The following is a 22,775-nucleotide window of genomic DNA, read 5'->3' on the forward strand; positions in this document are numbered from 1 at the left end:
ATGTGAGCAAGCATACGCTTCCCGTTTATTATTGCCATAACAAGAAAGCCTGGATGACATTAGCATTGTTTGAAGATTGGTTTCTAAGCTTTTTTTATTCCGCAGGCAAGAAACTTGTAGGCAAAACAACATCTCATTCAAAATTCTTCTGATCTTGGATAATGCTCCAGGCCATCCGCAGCATATCGGCGACATGCATCCTGATGTAAAGGTTGTGTACTTGCCGCCGAACACAACTGTAACTGCACTCATTCAACCAATGGACCAACGCACAATAGCTGCGTTCAACGCCTACTGTTTACGCCAAACGCTAGCGCAGGTTGTTGAAGCGACTGAATCTGGCCGAACATTCTAAATGCTGTCCAGAACATCGCTGCAGCATTGGAAGAGGTCAAGTCAAGTCAAGTGAGTTTATTGTCATGTGTCCCTTTATAGGACAATGAAATTCTTGCTTTGCTTCAGCACAACAGAACATAGTAGGCATTTACTACAAAACAGATCAGTGTGTCCATATACCATGATATAAATATATACACACATGAATAAATAAACTGATAAAGTGCAAATTAACAGAAATGGGTTATTAATAATCCCTAATTAATAGTCACACTAATTAATAGTCACACAGCAATGTATGAACGGCGCTTGGAAGAAAGTTATGAAGACGTATGTGAACACATTCAAAGGCTTCAGCAAAGATTCTGCTGTTGGTGACATAGAAAGTAACAAGATATTCGTGCTTGGGGAATTTGCGAGGATTGGACATTGATAAAGAAGACATTCATGAGCTTGTTGGCATTGAGGCTGAAGAACTTTCCTATGAGGAGCTGATCGAACTGGAGGAAGAAAGAAATAAAGAAGCTGAGGCAGAGGAAGAAGTTATACCCGAGGCACCAAAAACGTTCACGACAAAGAAGCTGGCGGAGGCGTTTGCTACTGTCAGCAGTGGCTACGGATGTTGGAAGAAATGGACGTCAATTACGAGAGATTGGCAAACACTGCCAGGCAGATACAGGATGCTCTTGCCTGCTAGAGGGAAATATATAATGCAAATAAAAAACAAACTGTACAGTCAAAACTTGATATCTTCCTGAAGAACACTATGCCTGCTAAACAATCAACAAGTGTCGATGGCCCAGTGCCTTCTCCCACTATTCTCCAGCCTTCTATTCTATCAGAAGAGAGAATTAGGTGTATTAAATGTAAATCGAAAAAATTAGGTGTATTAAATGTAAATCGAAAAAATCGCAAGTCGAAAATACGATAGGCTTACGTAACCCCATCGTACGTTCAGCACTTGTACATATATGGTGACAACTGCGGCTAAAATAATAATAGCATATTTTAAAATTGGCTTAAAGAGCCCTCCAGCCCAGTTTCCTAGGTCAGGGAGCCACCCCCACCAGTCAAAGGGTTCAATTTCTGAGATTTTGTGCAAGGTGTGGATATGGTCTTGAATAATCCTTGCATCAGTATCAATTTATTTGTCTTGGTTAGAGAAGAAAAAACAGGATTCGTTGAGGAACACTTTACTGAGGCCATTAAAATTAAAATTAAATAAATAAAGGTTCCCATGGTTGGGGTTGCGAAGCGGGCTGTTCGCTGGGAGTTTTCCCCATGTTATGTTTTGGGCATGTGATACAATTAGCAGTAACTCTATCAGCAAAAGCAGCAACACCCGGCGCATAACAGGAACTCTATCAGCATAACCCAGTGTATACGAGGGTGCTTGAATAATACCATTCATCCTCCCTTTGACAGCATGTGTGAAGTGACAACACACATGTGCCAACCAGGGAGGAGTTGCCTCGGGGCAACTGTGTGGTTGTCGCAGGAGACTCAAAGATCAGTAGGCAATTGAAAACATTTGCCATCTAACCACAGTTGCCACTCAGAAACACCGGCAGCGGCTTGTATTGATTCTATTTCATTAATAGAGGGCCCTGGGGAATCACAGTTTTCCAGACACTGTATTAATTTTGAGGTTGGCTGCTGCTCGGGCTGCTATATCAGCTCGGGCATTGCCCAAGGAGATGCCACCCTGACCCTTGGTGTGTGCGCAACATTTCACTGCTGCGACAGCTGCGGGCAATTGAATAGCTTTCAATAGGTTTCGGATCATTATCTCGTGTCTTATAGGGGTACGGGAAGATGTTAAATATCCGCCTGCTTCCTATAATGGGGGTAGTGCTGGGTGTGTATGGAGGGCTGTCTCACAGCGTGATGCTCTGGCAGCTGTAATACTGTGGGATGTCCGAGCGTTAATGCTTGAGATGCAACAACAGCGTGAGATGCGGCGGCGACAGACTTCAGGCATTGTGGGAGGCTGCGTGACACAGGATCAAGTTGGACGCTGTGATAGGCGATAGGTCGAAGTCCGTTACCATGGTGTTGAGTTAGGACTGATTGCGAAATCACCCGGTTCTCAGTTGTGAAGAGGTGGAGTGGCTTTGTGTAATCCGGCAAGCCGAGTGCGGGAGCAGATGCTAACGTGGACTATTCTGGAATCTCACAATTGTCGATAAATCTCCAGGCATTTTTGTGTGGCTTTTTAACTGGTGAAATAGGAGTGTTGCAGGAGCTGACAGTTGGGACAATTATCCCTCGATCACTCAATTCTTCTGCTTTCGGGCTGAGTGGGTATTGAGATTTACGCGGCAGCGTTGTGTCTGCCTTGGCCGTAAAAGGTTTGGCTGAAAGTATGCGGCCAACTTCATTGGAATGCTTTACCCATAGGTGGGCGGGGACGAACCGTCAGATCTCCCTGCAATGTCATTTGAAGTGAATGTTTTGTTAGAGCATGGTGCTCAAAAACAATTTGCAGTCAATGGATCCAATATTTAATCTGAAAGTGTTTGTGTCCCGAGCAACTAGCTTCCCCCCCCCCCCCCCCCCCCCCCCCCCCCCCCATTACTTCATACTCCTTTATAACTAAGTTCTTGGAAAGTCGCAAATCCATAGGTCCCATATCTTTGATCTCGTATCCTTTGTTAACAAAAGGGGTAAAATGGGGTTCAGCGTTTCCATTTCCTTTATAGAACCACTGTTAATCCAAACGTAATTCTACTGCTGCTGCTACATCTACTGTCCCTCTGTATATAGGAGTGATTTTAAGCAGTTCACAGTTGTCACAGCACAAAGTTGCAGTTTTGGCATAAATGGCATCTTGTCCCGTAAGGTCTTAATAAGCAATGCGGAGTACGTTGGTGTGCCAGTATTGTGGATTTGTTCTATATCCGAAACTAGAGAGACCTTCAACCATATGGCGCAGGTGGCATAAAAGGTTATCAGTTGGTACTTTGGCTCCTTGCTCTCTTTCTGATACTAGAAGAGCCATAACGTGACTGTACTGTGATTCAGGAATTTGAAGAGTCATTCCAGTAGGGGAACATATAATGGTGCATCCTAGCTTGCAAAGTCAGCCTCTTCCCGGTACATCTTCTGCAATGAGGAACTGGTGCTCACCCTTTGTCTTGGGGGGTCATGAGGCTTTTTCTGATAGTGGCATGGAGAGAGGCTGTCCGGTGAGGCCGACAACATATAACATTGAATTTGATTTTGGCAAATGAGGGTAGTCTGACGGTTGTAATATGGAGTATATTGTTCCAGTGTCAATGAGGAACACTTTACTGAGGCCATTAATTATGAGAGCGGTTACGGGCTTGTTGGGAATTTGGGTCTGCGATAGCAATTGTGATAGATACACAATGCTGGAATAACTGGTCTCGACCCGAAACGTCGCCAATTCCTTCTCTCCATCGATGCTGCCTCACCCACTGAGTTACTCCAGCATTTTGTGTCCACCTTCGATTTACCAGCATCTGCAGTTCTTTCTTAAACATAGAATGGTGATGATATCTCAGGGTGGCATAGTTATTTAATAGACGGGCCTTGGTGCTGACTGGGTCTGAAAGGGTTACTCACGGTAATGGGGGCAGTCTGGATTACATTGTTAGTGTAAACAGTTGGATGGTGTCCCTGGTTAGTGTATGAAATGTCACGGTACACCGTTTTTAATCCAGTGTCCATTTGACCACAAAGAAAGCAAGTTATTCTTAGTGACCTGACTCTTCGGACTGGTTGCGGAGGCCACAAATAAGCCCCGACCTCGGGTGGACTATGAGGAGGAGGAGAATTTGACTTTTTGGTGCCTTCCCTCACAGTGTGAGATGTGTGAGAAATTAGATTTCCATACATCCATATAAAATAAAAAAGACACATGAATCGTCCTCTCACAGTTTGATGGTAAAGTAGTTTATGGACAGAAAAGAGCAACGGGAGGTAGCACGTTTAAGGGTCATGTTGATGCTTTGGCACCGACCGTGCAAGAGCTGGCTGCTCTTGAAATGGAGGCGCAGTCGTCTTCCTTACAGTTTGGCTTTCTTCCCAACCAATTGTTCAAGCGCTTTTGATTGCAACATGCGCCTTAATTTAGTTCAACAAAGAAACTGACAAGTTACTAAAGAACTAAATCTAATTTCTTCTCTGTAAAGCACTTTGGCTTCAACGTGATTTGATTTAAAAGTGCTATATAAATAAAAATTACTTACTTACTTACTTACCTCCCAACATTCCTCAGGGCTTTAGGACCCACAGGGTAAGATGTCTTGACGAGGATACTTCCTGGTTTCTCGTTAACTCTCTGCTGCTGTTGTTCATTCTGGTGCTGATGAGGCTGTAAAATAGACAGAACATCGTGCAGATATTTCCTTTCCCATTCTATGCAAGTTACACAGAACATTTGTTTTATACAAGATTGCCGAGTACAACAGTACCGACTAAAGCAGATTTGCCTCTTTCTGGTTCTAATCCCGAATATCTTACAAAGGCACTATGTAGCAATGTTACAAAATTTTGAGATTTTAAAAATCAAGTCTTTAATTTATCCCATCAGATAAAGCATAAAAATAAGTTTAATGACACCTAATTCACTTTCATATCTTCAGTATTAAAAAAGTTATGGCCATTTTCATACTCGGAAATTGGCATCTTGCTTTTTCATTGATTTAACACAAAAGCTGTGATTGAGAACATTTAAAGGCCGATAACTTTCTTAAAATTTAAGAGAACTGAAAGAAATTTTCAGTTATTATAGATTGAAGCATTCTGAAACAAATATGAAACAATCTTACTTAGATGACTTGAAATTAAAGCATATAATTAGTTAGTTACCTAATTGTAGCTAATTACAAAATTCAATTACTAGATCTAAACATCTATCCATTTCTTAAGAATAGATTAACATTTTTAAATAGCCTAAGTGTCCAAATAACATTCACACAATAATTCAGAATATAACATAATTTTTAAATCTCATTGTCATGGGTTTATAGGCCAAATGGAAGGAATTTAATGTTTAATACCTGTAAATTAATGGCCATTTAAATCAGCTTGCGAGTGGGTTTTACTGGAACGGGACCATTTAGAACGTTCAGGGAGCGGTGAATTTATACCCCCATATCTGCAGCAAATACACTGCCAGTTCTTCGGCGGGAAAAATCACCGTTTCGCAACGTAAAATGTGAATTTAATACATCTTAAGCAACACTTTTATACATAAAAATAAACTACTTTCTTTTACCTGGTCCTGCATAAAATCCGTCCCAGTTGTCGGCATTAACGGCTTCAGAAGCTGCTTTTAAAATAATTCCAGCGATTAACTTGTCTGGTGAAATTTTTTTTAAACACACAGAACGGCCGTAGGAACGATTCTTTAGCAAAATCTTGCACTCCAACAAATATAATTCAGGACCAGGTCGGGAAAAAACCCCGTTTTAACCCCTCCCCCCCCCCCCTCCTCAAACGCGCCAAAATCGCGCACACGACCAGTGGCAGATTTACAGCGCCGCTGAAGTTAAGTTTTGTAACATACCTACACTATGGACACAATCAATATAATTCCCAAAGTCCTCATCATGCTTCTGAACCATATGATAAATCTTTCCCCAGTCTATTACAACTAGATAATATTTACATAACGCTGTTTTCAAAAGAGTATAAAAATCTGCAACATCTTCCCAATTATTTGAATAGTTTTCCATTTAGTTGAATCAAGCATTGCATCGAGAGCCACATCAACATCACTTTTGGTTGGTGTATAACATTTGTCCAAGAAATCTAATTGATGAATGAATTCTTCAATATCATCTTTGGGTTTAGGCGTGCCTTGAACTAGGGCTATCAGCTCAATGAGTGTCCAGGGTCCGAGGACGGTAACAGGATCTTCTTGGGGACCTTGGAAAGGCTCGCATGTGTGCTTGTATATTAGGTGGAGCTAAGGCTTCATTACCACTCTCCCCTTGGATGAATCATTTTACTGCATGTAGTCGGCCCCTGTGAGGAACTGGAGGAATCTGGTACTGCACTGGTCGGGGCTGTAGCTTGTTGTGTGCTCTCTATAGGGGGGGGGGGGGGGTAGTAGTAGATGGAGGAGCACTTTCAGGTGGTGGTGGGTATATAGAACCCCAATTGTCACTGTCATTGTCCTCGTCACATGTTTTTATTTTTAGAAATCATCACCTGTTCTGTTGATGTCGGAGAATAAGGTGGTGGAATGTGACCATGGCCATGGGTGTGTGATTTTCCTCCAGATTCTGATTTTTCGCGATTTCTGTACGTACATATGTTTATAGCTGTTAAGGATTTGATTTGAGTATAGGAGCAGGGAGGTTCTACTGCAGTTGTACAGGGTCTTGGTGAGACCACACCTGGAGTATTGCGTACAGTTTTGGTCTCCTAATCTGAGGAAGGACATTCTTGCCATAGAGGGAGTACAGAGAAGGTTCACCAGACTGATTCCTGGGATGTCAGGACTTTCATATGAAGAAAGACTGGATAGACTCAGTTTGTACTCGCTAGAATTTAGAAGATTGAGGGGGGATCTTATAGAAACGTACAAAATTCTTAAGGGATTGGACAGGCTAGATGCAGGAAGATTGTTCCAGATGTTGGGGAAGTCCAGAACAAGGGGTCACGGTTTAAGGATAAGGGGGAAATCTTTTCGGACCGAGATGAGGAAAACATTTTCCACGCAGAGTGGTGAATCTCTGGAATTCTCTGCCACAGAAGGTAGTTGAGGCCAGTTCATTGGCTACATTTAAGAGGGAGTTAGATGTGGCCCTTGTGGCTAAAGGGATCAGTGGGTATGGAGAGAAGGCAGGTACAGGATACTGAGTTGGATGATCAGCCATGATCATATTGAATGGCGGTGCTGGCTCGAAGGGCCGAATGGCCTACTCCTGCACCTATTTTCTATGTTTCTAACCTGGGATCCCTTTATTTCACGTAGCTTACACAATGTATTCTTTCATATTTCTGCTTCTCATTGGACCACTCTGACCATTTCTCTATATCTCTGTTACACTCTGTTCCATAGTTGCTCTCACACTCTGAATCTGTTACACTCTCTGTTCCATAGTTACTCTTAGACTCTGAACTACATATATTTTATTAAATTTGTACTCACTAAAGCTTTTGAATCTGAACAACAAATCCTGGTGGGCACAAAATCCACGCAGGCAGGCGCAATGCAGAACAGCAACTCCTAGCGGTGATCAAATCCACGACGGTATGCACGTAACATACACAAATGCAAAATAACAAATCCAGGTGGGATGCAAATCCACGCAGAATTTGCACAACAAACCCGTGCGTTTATTCCAGCTTCGGCAGCGCTCTTTGCTCACCTGTACTACTGGCAGAGAAGACTCAATGTAAGGAAAACCCTTACCTTTTTTATATGCCGGCTGAGTCGTCTATCACTAGAGTTCTGTTCTCAAGAATCCAAGTCAGTTGAAGAGATTACCGATCTCGGTGGAACCTCCAAAACTGTTGCAATAATTTACACTAGACGTGAATGACTATCAAACTGTAGCTACTTTATTAGCAATAACTTGTCAGACAAGGAGAACAGTCAAGCAAGAAACTGTCCTCATGATGCAAAGCATGCAGTATTTTTATATCATTTTTGATAGCATAGAAGAAAGGTTAGTCACGTACACTTGTTTACAGGGTTAACCATTGTTATCCAGCATTCAGTGACTTTCCACGGAGAAACGGGCTTCCTTATCTATTTAGGAAGATTAGGGAGTCTCGGTGTACCCTTGAGTTCATAAGTTCTTTGTATTGATTGAACGTTTGACTCCTATGCCAGACAGGCCTGGACGAGGTGGCCCATAGAGTCAAAAGTTAGATTCCCACAGAGTGACGTGCTGGCCATGTTGAAAGGTAAAATGGAAGAACTCCTCAGTTCTTCCCACAATTCCAACACTGGGCAAGGCAAAGGGTGGAGCTGGATATCAATGGCTGCTGGAAAGGAGGGCAGAAGCTAAAGTTCATTCGTGTGATGAAGTGACTGATATTTATAAAGAGGTTCTTGTAACTGAAGTGCTACAATGTTTCGTGAAAGTGATATGGTTGCAAAGTCTCGCATTTTCTTCATGCAGCTTTCTGGATGTGGGCATCGGCATTGTGACAGTTCTTGCAACTCGGGTTTCTCCCCAGAGACTCTGGGGGGGAAAATCCAGGACAAGAGTCCAATTTAGCACTGACGGAGATGCAATCTCTTGTTTGAAATGTTGTCGGGACCTCGTCTGCCTTCCTTGCTGCTTAATAAGACTGAAGAACGGTCTCAGCCCGAAACGCCACCCATTCCTTCTCTCCGAGATGCTGCCTGTCCCACTGACTTACTCCAGCTTTTCGTGTCTATCTTCGGTTTAAACCAGCATCTGCAGTTTCTACCTACACATAATAACAAGCTGCAGCTTTGAAGAAGGACAGGAATTATCCCCGCTTTATTGATCAATAATTCATCTCTCAACTGATGCCGACATATCACGTTGTCTGGTTGTGATCACATTACTTGTCTGTCTAAATTAGCTTTGTACAAGAGTGACTCTGATGTGCCCACTGGCTGTGAAATGCTTTGGGGTCATTGTAAATGCACCGTGTAAATCCAGCTGCAGTCCCCTCCAGTTCTGGCTTCTTGATCATTCCGAATCTAATTGTTTCACTCTTGGCTTTCATCTATCTTCTTCCGAGGCACTAAGTTATGGCATTCCTCCTCGAGTCTCTCCAACTTTCTTACCACTTAATTCCGGTCGTCCAAACTTGTAACAGAGCTTGTCACCTAATGTATCTGTAGGAACGAACTGCAGATGCGTGTTTAAACAAAGATAGGCACAAAGGGATAGAGAGCAGTCTTGAACTGCTATCTACATATCTTTGGTGACCCTGGGACTATCTTTGATCGGACTTTACTGGCTTTACCTCGCACTGAACGTTATTTCCTTATGTATCTGTACACTGTAATTGGCTCGATTGTAATCATGTATTGTCTTTCCACTGACTGGATAGCACACAACAAAAGCTTTTCATTGTACCTCAGTACACATGACAATAAATGAAACTAAACGTTCTGGAGTAACTCGGGTCAAGCAACAACTCTGAAGAAAAAGAATAGGTGATATTTCAGGTCAGAAGCCTTCTGCAGACTACAGTGCCCTCCATAATGTTTGGGACAAAGACCCATCATTTATTTATTTGCCTCTGTACTCCACAATTTGAGATTTGTAATGGAAAAAAATCACATGTGGTTAAAGTGCACATTGTCAGATTTTAATAAAAGCCATTTTTATACATTTTGGTTTCACCATGTAGAAATTACAGCAGTGTTCATCCATAGTCTTCCTTCCCCCCCCCCCCCCCCATTTCAGGGCACCATAATGTTTGGGACACAGCAATGTCATGTAAATGAAAGTAGTCATGTTTAGTATTTTGTTGCATATCCTTTGCATGCAATGACTGCTTGAAGTCTGCGATTCATGGACATCACCAGTTGCTGGGTGTCTTCTCTGGTGATGCACTGCCAGGCCTGTATTGCTGCCATCTTTAGCTTATGCTTGTTTTGGGAGGGGGGGGGGGGGGTTAGACCCCTTCAGTTTTCTCTTCAGCATATAAAAGGCATGCTCAATTGGATTCGGATTGGGTGATTGACTTGGCCACAGGAATTGACAATTTTTTAGCTTTGATAAACTCCTTTGTTGATTTAACAGTATGTTTGGGATCATTGTCTTGCTGTAGAATGAAGAGCCAATGAGTTTTGAGGCTTGTTTGATATCTCTAACAGTTTTATTCTTGTTTCTCACTCATAAAGGCTTCTTTGATTTTCATTGGCACAATTTTGGCCGCCTTGTTGATAAACAGCGATAAAAGTTTCCAAATGTGATGGAAAGACTAGGTGCTGAGAGCTCTCTTATACCTGCATTAAGGAGGCAATTAAACACACCTGAACAATTACAAATGCCTGTGAAGCCATGTGTCCCAAACATTATGGTGCCCTGAAATGGGGGGGGGGACTATGTATAAACACAACTGTAATTTCTACATGGTGAAACCAAAATGTGTAAAAATACCCTTCAATAAAATCTGACAATGTGCACTTTAACCACATGTGATTTTTTCTATTACAAATCTCAAAATGTGGAGTACACAGGCAAATAAATAAATGATGGGTCTTTGTCCCAAACATTATGGATGGCACTGTATGTACTGCAAACAAGCTTTGTTAAAGGCTGCAACATACATAACTGGCTTTTGTTGCCCTAAGTGCATGTCTTCCGCTCTGTTGCATAGTCTGGTGCAGCTGGTAGAGCCGCTGCCTCACTGCGCTAAAGACGATCCTGGCCTCGGGTGCTGTGTATGTGGAGTTTGCACGATACACGACCATGTGGGTTTCTTCCGCATGCTCCGGTTTCCTCCTACATCCCAAAGACATGCGGGTTTTTGCAGCTTAATCAGCCTCTGTAATATAGTTTTGGTGCTAAAGTCAGTGAAATGTTGCAGGGAGACGGTTTGTTCTATTTGTGCGATTACTTTGTGCTTATACATTGGCAGCATATTTTGGCTGGCCACTTTCTGGAATATCCTGACTATTCTAATCTGCTTTCAGGAAAGGTCAGCACATTTTGTGAAAACAATAACAAGTTGCAGGGTGTTGGATGATGTGGTCTTGGATGAGTAGCTTTTATCTTCCGTATATAGTGAAAATGCTAGCATCATTGGTCCATTAATAAATGCTGACTTACAACACGTTCAATTTCTCAGAGATTCTTAATTTTGTTTGAAGTACCTGCCCAGTCTGATTCTTCTCCACATTAGGTGGTGGTGATTTCTGTCTTTTCATGCCTAAATGTCATTTCCTGTATATGTATTGATGCAGTTAATGCCAGCAGAGCTTTTAAACTTCTGGGCCGGAGCTATTTTTCCCCCCAAGAAGCCTTTTTTTGATATGGTAGTTTAGAGATACAGCGCGTAAACAGGCCCTTTGGTCGACCGGGTCCGCTGCGACCAGCGATCCCCGCACATTAAGACACACACACACACACGCACACACACACACACGCACACACACACACCTCAGAGAAAACCCACGCAGGTCACGGGGAGCACGTACAAACTCCGTACAGACGGTGCCCATTACCTGGATCGAACCCGGATCTCTGGCGTTGCATTTGCTCTAAGACAGCTACTCTACCGCTGTGCCACTGTTACCGTTTGACCCTTTTAATTATTCCCTATCACTCATTCTCTCTCTCTCCCCCTCTCTCTCCCCCTCTCTCTCCCCCTCTCTCTCCCCCTCTCTCTCCCCCTCTCTCTCCCCCTCTCTCTCCCCCTCTCTCTCCCCCTCTCCCTCTCTCTCTCTCCCTCTCTCTCCCCCTCTCTCCCCCCCCTCTCCCTCTCCCCCCCTCCCTCCCTCCCCCTCTCTTTCCCCCCCCTCCCCCTCTCTTTCCCCTCTCTCTCCCCCCCTCTCTTCTCTCTCCCCCTCCCTCCTCTCTCCCCCCTCCCCCTCTCTCCCCCTCCCCCTCCCCCTCTCTTTCCCCCTTTCCCCCTCTCCCCTCTCTTTCCCCCTCCCCCCTCTCTTTCCCCCCTCTCCCCTCTCTTTCCCCCTCTCCCCTCTCTTTCCCCCTCTCCCCTCTCTTTCCCCCTCTCCCCCTCCTTCCCTCTCTTTCCCCCTCCCCCCCTCTTTCCCCCTCTCCCCCCTCTCTTTCCCCCTCTCCCCCCCTGTGTGACCATGCCGCCCTCCTGCTGTGGTGACCTTTGTGTTGAGATTCACTGCTTCACAGACGATTCGTGACACTTATCGTACTCTTTGTAGCAACCTTGACGGACTGTTGTGGAAAAAGGGTTTAGATCTCAGTTTCTTGATTCATGCCAGAATTGAAAAATAATGCAGTACAAAGGCTTTATTGTGCGAGCGAATGCTCCAATAATTGGCGCTTGTACTGTGAGCCGATTTATTCTTGATATGCAAAAGCCATTGTCTGTGGCCGGTGGAAATATGTTACAACTGACTGTTCGTGGAGTTATTCTGGATTTATTCTTAATAAAACCCTCCTGTCCCTTTCCCGTGGTAGCAAGAAAATGAATACAATGTAGTACAGGTACAAGTTTAGTTTATTGTCAATTAACCTACAAACCTGTACGTCTTTGGCGTGTGGGAAGGAGACCGAAGATTTTGGTGAAAACCCATGCGGTCACGGGGAGAACGCACTAAATCCATACAGACAGCGCCCGTGGTTAGGATTGAACCCGGGTCTCCGGCGCTGTGAGGTAGCAACTCTATCGCTGCGCCACCATGGCGCCCCTTTTATTGCGTACTAACCAGTCCGTGGAAAGGCAATACATGATTACAATCGAGCCATCCACTGTGATAAGGGGAATAAATGAATGACATTTAGTGCAACGTTCATTGGGTGTAACTGAGTGAAACCCAAATGTTAAGACTTCTAAATGTGACCTCTGGCCACGTGATGGTCTGTCTGACTGTGGATGTAGACTGTCTTGATGATTATAATTTTGTGAAGATATTATTAATCCGGGTTACTTTTATTTGTAGGTTGGGTGAAGTTTATCGACTACGAGTATTCCAGCTATAATTACCAGGCCTTTGATATTGGAAACCACTTCAATGAATTTGCAGGTGAGTGTTTTAGAGTCTCTCGAGTTTTTTTATTCTGTCATTTGAAAATGTCCCAATCTGGATTGAATTGCTAGGCAGAGATGCCAAACACCAGAGAACCAAAGTGGGGAGATGGAGTTGCTATCTGATTGAGGGCTGAATGGTCCACATCGTGGGTGCAGCATTCTTAATGATGCTGCTGCTTTTTGCCTGTTCAGTTGCATTTATTGCCCATGCCGGCACGGTGGCTTAGCGGGAGAGCTTCTACTTTCTTCCCATAACCCCGGACACCCGTACTAAGGGCGGCACGGTGGCACAGCAGTGGAGTTGCTGCCTCACAACTAAACTAAATAGCCACTTTTTCCCACTGGTCCATGTGCACATTCCAAATAAGCCAATTCCCCCCATATTATGATGCCTTTTCTGTCAAAATGTCTTCTATTTCCATGATTTATTTCACCGGTTACCAAGCGGGAAGAAGATTGTTTGTGGGATTGAGATCGGACACGGGTGCTGTATATCCTTTCCGATGATTTATTTTATCTTCCAAAACAAATGCTGGTTGTCATGAGCTTTGAATTTTCCCTGCTCTTTGGGCAAAATGGGTTCTGCTTTGTGCCCTATTAATATGTTGGTAATTACTGTGCACTTATTGCCTCTGGTCTTGCCAGAAATCTGAACAGCCTTGTCATAATCGTAAAAACATTGCCCTTCCATCAACACACAAAGTGCTGGAATGACTCAGGAGGTCAGGCAGCATCTGTGGAGGGAATGGATAGGCGGCATTTTGGGTTGGGCCCTTTTTCAAACTCATTCTATTTATAAATTTGCCATTGTTCTCAAAGTAATCCTTGCCGCCCATCTTCACAATGCTGCCTGGTGGCCTCTGTACCTTATGTGTTGGCTGTGGTTCAGTCGTGCTGGGTCAGAAGACATTCAGATTCCATTCTAATGACTTAAGCACAATAATCTCGACTTCAATGCAGGAGAGTGTCGTGTCTTACCTGGCAGATATCATCTGTTGGATGGGACATGAAGTGAGGCCTTAATTCATTAAGGCGGCTCAGCAGCTAGAGCTGCTGCCTCACAGCGAGAGAGATCCAGGATCAATCCTGACCTTGGGTGCTGTTTGTGTGGAGTTCTCCCTGTGAACAGGTGCTCCGATTTCCTCCCACATTCCCAAGACGTGTGGATTTGTAGTCGGTAAATTGCCCCTAATGTGTATAGTGTGGATGAGAAACTGGGATAACAGAAGCATGTATGTGAACGGGTCATTTATGTTCTGGAAAAAAATAGACACAAATTGCTGGAGTAACTCAGCAGGACGGGGAGCATCTCTGGAGAGAAGGAGCAGGTGAGACGTTTCGGGTCGAGACCCTTCATGTTCTGCATGGACTGGTTGGGTTGAAGGCCCTGCCTCTATGCAGGATCTCCAAAACTAGGACTCACTTGGGTGATCGTAAAAGATCATGAGGAATGACTTCAAACAAACAATTTGGTTCTCAGGTCTTCCATTATTGGCAGTAACTGACTATACGTCAAAACCTGGACAAAAATGCTGTAGAAACTCAGCGGGTGAGGCAGCATCTATGGAGCGAAGGAATGGGTGATGTTTCTGGTCGAGACCCTTCTTCAGACTTGGCAATAGAATGCTATGCAACTTTCAAAAGGGACACAAGTCGAAAAATAAAATTCAGGTCGTTTCAATAGCCGCACCTTTTCATCTAGTAACACATATTCCCCCCCACCCCCCACATCTATCAAGAACATGTACTTGGGGTTTGTGTTTCAATTATTTCACATGTCTAAAATGAGATTTGGAAAGGTAATTCTGGCATGGATTGTTTTATTTCTGGTACGGGTGTAGAGCAAACATTACTGTAACGCTGTCTCTTTGTCTACTAGGGGTGAATGAGGTAGACTACTCTTTGTATCCAGACCAATCCTTGCAGATGGAATGGCTGAGAACCTACTTGGAAGCATGTAAGCAATTCACCAACAAGGGAGGCGAGGTAACGGACAGTGAAGTGCACACCCTGTATGTCCAAGTCAACAAGTTCTCCTTGGTAAGTACACGGTGTGAACCTGAACAGGAACACTTGAATCTCAACTCCTGGAAGCCATTCCCTCCACACCCCCACCCCCAACCATACAGCGTGGAAGCAGGTCCTTGGGGCCAACTTGCCCACACCACCCAACATGTCCCAGCTACACTAGTCCCACCTGCCTGCATTTGGCCCATATCCCTCTAAACCTGTCCTATCAATGTACCTGTCCAAATGTTTCTTAAACATTGTGGGAATAGCTGCCTCAACTACCTTCTCTGGCAGCTTGTTCCATACACCCATCACCCTTTGTATAATTTTTTTTAAGGGTACTCCTCTGGTTCCTATTAAATCTTTTCCCTCCTCACCTTAAATCTATGTCCTCTGGTTCTCGCTTCCTCTACTTTGGGCAAGAGACTCTGGGCATCTACCCAATCTATTCCTCTCATGATTTTTGTACACCGCTATAAGATCGCCCCTCATCCTCCTGCACTCCAAGGAATAGAGTCCTAGCCTGCTCAACCTCTCCCTATAGCTCAGGCCCTTGAGACCTGGCAACATCCTTGTAACATATCGTCGTGACAACATATTTCCTATGACATGGCGTCCAGAACTGGACACAATACTCTAAATGGGGCCTCTGCAACTCACCAGAGTGCTGCCCCTATGCAGATCCATGTTTAATGCCACGTGTACTATGATGCTAATGCATCACACAATGCAAATTTAAAATGCTCAGTTTGGCATTTAAAATGGAATGAAAACTGAAGTTGCGATGGAAGATTTGTAGTTGAAGGCATCTTCACTGCCTTGGACGCGCTGTTCCTGTAGCCCGTGTGCTCTGTTCAAAGTTGAGCAAACCTAATAAAGGCAGATCAACAACATTGTGCACAGACTGGGTGTGGACTGTACTCGCATCAGCCCTCACCCACAAAGCTGGAGCAGTTTGTTTGATGCAGAAGATTATATGGACTCTGGTGTGCCTATTGGTCACTAAGATGGCGACTGATGTAACGAATAGGAGTAGAATTAGGCCATTCGGCCCATCAACTCCGCCATTCAATCCCGGCTGATCTATCTCTCCCTCCTAACCCCATTCTCCTGCCTTCTCCCCCTAACCTCTGACACCTGTACTAATCAAGAATCTATTTATCTCTGCCTTAAAAATATTCACTGACTTGGCCTCCGCAGCCCTCTGTGGCAAAGAATTCCACAGATTCACCACCATTTGGTGGTTTTGTTTTTAAATTAGGGTGGGGTAGCTGGTAGAGCTGCTGCCTCACAACGCCAGAGACTCAGGATCGATTCTGACCTTTGGTGCTGCCTGCCGTGTGGAGTTTGTACGGTCTCCCTGTGACTGCATGGGGTTTCCCCAGGTGATCCAGTCTCCTCCCACATTCCACAACCGTGTGGGTTTGTAGGTTAATTGGTCTCTGAAAGTTGCCCCCAGTGTGTAGGGAGTGGATGAGAAGTGGGATAACATAGAACAAGTGTGAACAGGTAGTCGATGGTCAGCATGGACTCGGTGTGCCGAAGGGCCTGTTTCAGCTAAATGTTCGACTGGCAACCGGAAGGTAGCCGGTTCGAATCCCGCTTGGAGTGCATACTGTCGTTGTGTCCTTGGGCAAGACACTTCGCCCACCTTTGCATGTGTGTGAGTGATTGGTGGTGGTCGGAGGGGCCGTAGGCGCAGATTGGCAGCCACGCTTCCGTCAGTCTGCCCCAGGGCAGCTGTGGCTACAGAAGTAGCTTACCACCACCGAGTGTGACTGAGGAGTGAATGAATAATGCGATGTAAAGCGCCTTGAGTATTAGAAAGGCGCTATATAAATCCCATCCATTATTATTATTATTATTATTATTATCTCTAAACACTGCGAACCCCACGATGTGCCTGAGGCTTGGACAAAAGGTCCCGTTTGTCTCCTTTTCGTCTCCACCCTCTCACCATAAACACACGTACGCACATTTGCAATTGTTCCAAAAGCCAGATATGAATCACTTTTGGGTCTGGTATGTTGTGGGTGAGTGAGTCAAGATATGCAGGTTATGTAGTGGAGCAGTTTTTTTAATTTGTAATCTATTTAATATGATTGGTAACTTATCTTGCTATGGTAAAGGAAGTGTAGACTGGAACACAGACCTGGCCAAAGTTCAGAATGATCTCTTATGTTGGCATAAAATTTAGATCATAAGTAATAAAGTATCCTGGCGTACAGTACAGATAGTCACAGAGTCCGTCAGTGTGGAAACAAACCCATCGGATCAATATGCCCCGCCTGCGTTTGGCACATATCCCTCTAAACCTATCATACTCATGTACCTGTCTAAATGCTGCTTAAACGTTGCAATAATACTTGCCTCAACTACCTCCTCTGGCAGCACGTTCAAAAAAAAAAGTCGGCCCTCTCCTTCTTTCCCCCACCTTTCCCTCACCTTAAACCCATGTCTTCTGGTTCTCTATTCCCCTACTCTGGGCAAAAGACTATTCACCCAATCTCTTCCCCTCATGATTTTCTTATACCTCTATGAGATCACCCCTCATCCTCCTGCGCTCCAAGGAATGAAGTCCTAGTCTCCTCAACCTCTCCCTATAGCTTAGTCCCGGCAACATCCTCCTACATCTTCTCTGCACCTTTTCCAGCTTGACGAAATCTTTCCTGTAACATGGTGCCTGAAACTGAACACAATACTCTAAATGTGGCCTCACCCACGTCTTGTGTAACTGCAGAATGACCTCCCAACCTCTGCGCTCAATGCTCTTGTTTGTTTTATTGAACTAAATACGCAGCTATTAAACCTTGAGCTGGGTAGGTTTTGAAACGCTGGACACGTTCTGACCTTGGGTATTATTCCTTCTCACTGGAAATAAGAAGGGATTGACAAGAAGTGTCGAGCAGAACTCCCAAGAGCTGAGATTGGAAAAGAGAGAGACAAAAAGCTGGAGCAACCCAGCAGGTCAGGCAGCATCTCTGGGGGGGGAAAAAGGAATAGGTGAAGTTTCGTGTTGTGATCCTTCTTGCTCACCAACTGAGTTTAGAACTATGTGTTCTAATTAGGGTGGCATGGTGACGCAATGGTAGAGTTGCTGCCTTGTAACGCTTGCAGTACCGGTGACACGGGTTCAATCCCCACTATGGGTGCTGTTTGTACGTTCTCCCCGTGACCACGTGGGTATTCTCCGAGAACTTCGGTTTTCACCCACACTCCAAAGACGTACAGGTTTGTAGGTTAATTGGCTTGGTACAAGTGCAAATTGTCCCTAGTGTGTGTAGGATAGTGTAAGTGTGCGGGGACTGCTGGTCGGACTCGGTGGGCCAAAGGGGCCTGTTTCGGCGTTGTACCTCTAAACTAATCTAAAACTAAAGGAAGTTAAGCCCCTGTCCCACTGTACGAGGTAATTCAAGAGTTCTCCCGAGTTTTCCCCTGATTCGAACTCGGAGAATGTCCGTAGGAGTTCGTGAATGTCTCGTAGTGGCTCATACGAGTAAAAAGTAACACATTTTTTCATCATGAGTATTTTTTTTTACTAGTGGACATTTTTTTGCAGGGTTAAAAAACGTCACGAGTTTACTGGATGTCCCGAGTACCTACCGTTAGCATTACGAGCCGCGACGAGACATCCACGAACTCCTACGGACCCGCTACGGGCATTCTCCGAGTTCGAATCGGGGGAAAACTCGGGAGAATTGCAGTGGGACAGGGGCTTTAGGTGGCATATGAGATGGGCAGTTTAATAAATGCGTCAAGAACAGAATTATACACGGGTTATATGGAAGCGTGCAATCTTTTCTTTACCAAAATAAATTAATAACTTTGCACTAGATCCTCTCATCTCCTTAGACCTTGTATATGTGCAGCTCCTGCCACCCCAATACGCCATATCCCATGATTCTCTTAAGTCAAAGCTAACCTAACTTTGGAAGAACTCAACAAGTGAGCATTTACATCCCACTCAACACGCAGAATGTATCTGCATCTAACAAATGTGACACATGGCAAATGTCTTCCCAGCTGTTATCAGGCAATGGAATCATCCTCTCACAAACTGGAGAGCTACCATCTACTTCATTGGAGTTGCTCGGACTATCTTTAATCAGACCTTGCAGAACTTTATCTTGCACTAAACGTTGTTCCCTTTATCGTGTGTCTGTACACTGACTATGGGCGCTGTCTGTACGGAGTTTGCACGTTCTCCCTGTGGCAGCGTGGTTTTTCCCCGGGTGCTCCGTTTTCCTCCCACGTCCCAAAGACGTGCAGGTTTGCAGGACTATTGGCTTCGGTAAAGTTGTAAATTGTCCCTAGTGTGTATGAAACTGCTAGTGTGCGGGGGGGATCGCTGGTCGGCGCAGACTCGGTGGGCCGAAGGGCCTGTTTCCACGCTGTATCTCTAAACTCTTAACCCTCCAGTCCACCTTGGACAGATCAGATGATCCCTGTGTGACTAAACCACAGTTGCACCAACATTTTAAACAATTTGGCAGTCTTGCTTTTATCTGTAGGAGTTCATTTAATTACCTCCTGACATTATGTTTCTGGGGTTGCCAATTGAAAATTGATGATGGGTTATAGAAACATAGAAAATAGGTGCAGGAGTAGGCCATTCGGCCCTTCGAGCCTGCACCGCCATTCAATGTGATCATGGCTGATCATCCAACTCAGTATCCCATCCCTGCCTTCTCTCCATACCCCCTGATCCCTTTAGCCACAAGGGCCACATCTAACTCCCTCTTAAATATAGCCCATGAATTGGCCTCAACTACCTTCTGTGGCAGAGAATTCCAGAGATTCACCACTCTCTGTGTGAAAAATGTTTTTCTCATCTCAGTCCTAAAAGATTTCCCCTTTATCCTTAAATGATAGGATCCAGATACCCACCCATGGTAACTGGCAACGCCAACATATGCACCAGGATTAACCCTGGTTCGCATCACAAGCACATTTAACACAGCCATGCCCAACCACACAGTTCTCTGTGACCCTCACCCCTCCCCTCCTCTCGTAGGCCCCTGTGAAAGAAACACAAGACTGTGCTAGTAATAACTTAGATACATGATTGAAAATTAACTTAAAATAGTCCTTTTTGAAATTTTTGCTTTCAGGCATCTCATTTCTTCTGGGGGTTCTGGGCACTGATTCAAGCCAAGTATTCCACAATAGACTTCGATTTCTTAGGGTAAGTATCCAGGGGCTAACACCATCCATACCCTGCTCAACTCTCATCATGAGCCAGTATTCCCCACCCCCATTGTTAGATTCCATTCCACATACTTTTTATTTTAATTTCTGAGCCAAACAAAAATTCCAATCATCCACCTCCAGCTAACAATTTGTCCCCAACTATAACTACAGAACTATTCATGCCAGAAGCAACATTGCATAATCACTTGCAAAACACAAGGTGCGGGGGAAACTCAACGAGTCAGGCTGCCTCTACGGAGGGAATGGAAAACAATGTTTTGGGGTGAGACCCTTCTTCACCCTCTATCCAACCTATCCAGATGCTGCCTGACCCGCTGAGTTCCTCCAGTGCTTTGTGTTTTCTCAAGAGTCCAGCATCTGCGGTTCCTTGCGTCTCTGTGCATAATCACTAATCTCATTCTCAAGGAGACAATTCGAGCAAAGTGGATACTTTTTCATTGACATGGAGTTCCATAAAACCACCTCCTGAACCCTCTCCAACGCAACTCAAATGGCTTCACCTCCACCCTTGACTGGTGATAGCCGCGACTGTTGATGTTCTTTCCTCCCTCAATAATCGTCCCATTTTGTCTTGCAGGTATAGTGTGCTGCGGTTCAACCAGTACTTCAAGATGAAGCCTTGTGTCACCGCTCTCCAAAGCCCGGCGTGATCCAGGCAGAATGGCATTCCATCACCGTGGTACACAATGGGGCCCCTGGCGGTCCTATCAGTAAACAAACTCCCTTCCTCTTCGCCAACTCGTTGAGCCTAATCCCTGTGGTTTGAGAAGCAAACAAGGCCCCCTCCCCAATTATTGACCTCATGCTTGCTTGTGGCACAGCCATGGAGACACCGTGCCCCAGAGCATTGGCTTCATGTTTCACTTTTAGTTTGAATCCTATTTTGTGCCCGGGCTCATAGACGAAATAAGTGTTTCTTCTCCCCTCCATCCCCCCCCCCCCCCCCCCTTTGTTTCCCCCATCACCTTCCTTGTCATCGCCCTCGTGAAACGCAGGAACTGAACGGCATTCCAGATCTAGCTTGCACTCAATGGGGACCAGGTTGAGGAGCAAACCAAAACTGTGATGTGGGCGGGTGGGAGGGCGGGCGGAGGAGAAGCAGTGGGCTGTTTGTTGCACCGTTTACTGACTATTTGGAGGGGGATTTTGTTATTGAGCCCACGCTGCTCAGTCTGAAGTCAGACCCAGTCTGAAGAAGGGTCCCAGTCCAAACATCAGCATCTGCAAAGCTGGTAATCACCTTGGAACTCATGTCTGCAGTTGTTACTGAGCAATACCCGGATGTCCCAAACACGCCACCTCAGTGAATGCATGTGGTGGTTTGATGAATAAACTAAATGTGTGAGCACAAGCAGGAGTGGGATTTGAACCTGGGACAGCGTGTGTGCAATCCCATGCCTCAGGACATGCTCCCTCTCTGCCAGCACTGGGAGAGGTTGACGGGAGTGGGGGGGGGGGGGGGGGGGGGGGGGGCAAACGTGGCACTGACACTGACTCGTAATCCATAGATACAGACCACATAGGCAGGGTGCCCATGATACGGAGGTAGTGGTGGCTATAATGCCTGGCCCTGGTGGGTGGCTACTTGCTAGCTGCCAGGGTTACATGCCCGCAGCTAAAGGTGTGGGCACACTCTTGTGCCATGCATCAACCAGCCTGGAATCCTTTGCTCCCTCCGAGACGTCAACCCTTTAGACCACTGGCCCGCACAAAAGCTATGGTTTGTGGCCGAGATTTTGGCTTGGGAGCAGTAGTGGCAAAAATCCAATGAATGGCGATTTAAACTGTAGCATTTATTGTTTATTTCTCTCACCTGCACCTACATACGTGGGGGGCAATTGACCCTGGCCAGTTAAGCAACCAACGCAGAGTGGGAGGGAACTGATTACCCGTGTAGATCGTGCAAACTCCATGCAGGCAGCAGCCGAGGTCGGGAATGAAGCTGGGGCATCTGGCGTTGTGAAGTAGCCACTCTACCAGCTGCTCTAAAACACTTGCTTACTGACGGACCGAGTATATCCAGCATGCACTGTCATTAGATCATAAGTGATAGGAGAAGAGTTAGGCCATTCGGCCCATCAAGTCTACTCCGCCGTTCAATCATGGCTGATCTACCTCTCCCTCCTAACGCCATTCTCCTGCCTTCTCCCCATAACCTCTGCCGGCTACTTCAGTGGCGACACATTGTAGAACTGTCCTGACTGCCCTCAGCCCCCTGCAGCTTCCACCACCCCTCCTTTCCACGTGAAGTCTCACTTACTGATCCACCTCTCAGCTCCCAATTCATCTCAACTCCCAATTCATCTCTCTCCTTCAAAGGTGGCTTTGTAACATCTGAAGTAGGGCTTGGGTGCTTGCATGCGCTGGGCAGGGCAGTGCATGCATTGGGCAGTGCATGCAACAGCCAGGTTCCATCATCATTAACCAGCCGTGCAGTTTTGCAGTGAGGTCGCAGTTGGTTTCTAGTCGAGATCTTCACTGCTCTGGTTGTAAATAGTAATGAACAAAACTGGTCCCACTTTTTATAAAATGGAAAATCCCTTTTTCTTTCTGAAGCTGCGGAGTTGGTG

General features: G+C 45.3%; 1 protein-coding gene across 5 annotated transcripts in view; it reads left to right on the forward strand.

The window, feature by feature from the left end:
* Positions 1–22,775, forward strand: part of etnk2 (ethanolamine kinase 2) — a 74,691-nt gene that overhangs the window by 50,515 nt on the left and 1,401 nt on the right. Inside the window, exons 5-8 of one of the 5 annotated variants that reach the window (XR_004415612.1) lie at positions 12,896–12,979; positions 14,864–15,024; positions 20,106–20,179; positions 20,783–20,915. Coding sequence is in view for 3 of the 5 variants with exons in the window: in XM_033042865.1 (XP_032898756.1) it covers positions 12,896–12,979; positions 14,864–15,024; positions 20,106–20,179; positions 20,783–20,855 (392 nt within the window). In the remaining 2 variants the exon portion in view is untranslated. Of the gene's footprint in view, positions 1–12,895; positions 12,980–14,863; positions 15,025–20,105; positions 20,180–20,782; positions 21,667–22,775 lie in introns of those variants that run through there. The other 4 variants (XM_033042865.1, XM_033042864.1, XR_004415613.1 and 1 more) reach the window with 4 other exon arrangements.

Source organism: Amblyraja radiata, chromosome 24 (genome assembly GCF_010909765.2).
Source record: "Amblyraja radiata isolate CabotCenter1 chromosome 24, sAmbRad1.1.pri, whole genome shotgun sequence".
NCBI lineage: Eukaryota > Metazoa > Chordata > Chondrichthyes > Rajiformes > Rajidae > Amblyraja > Amblyraja radiata.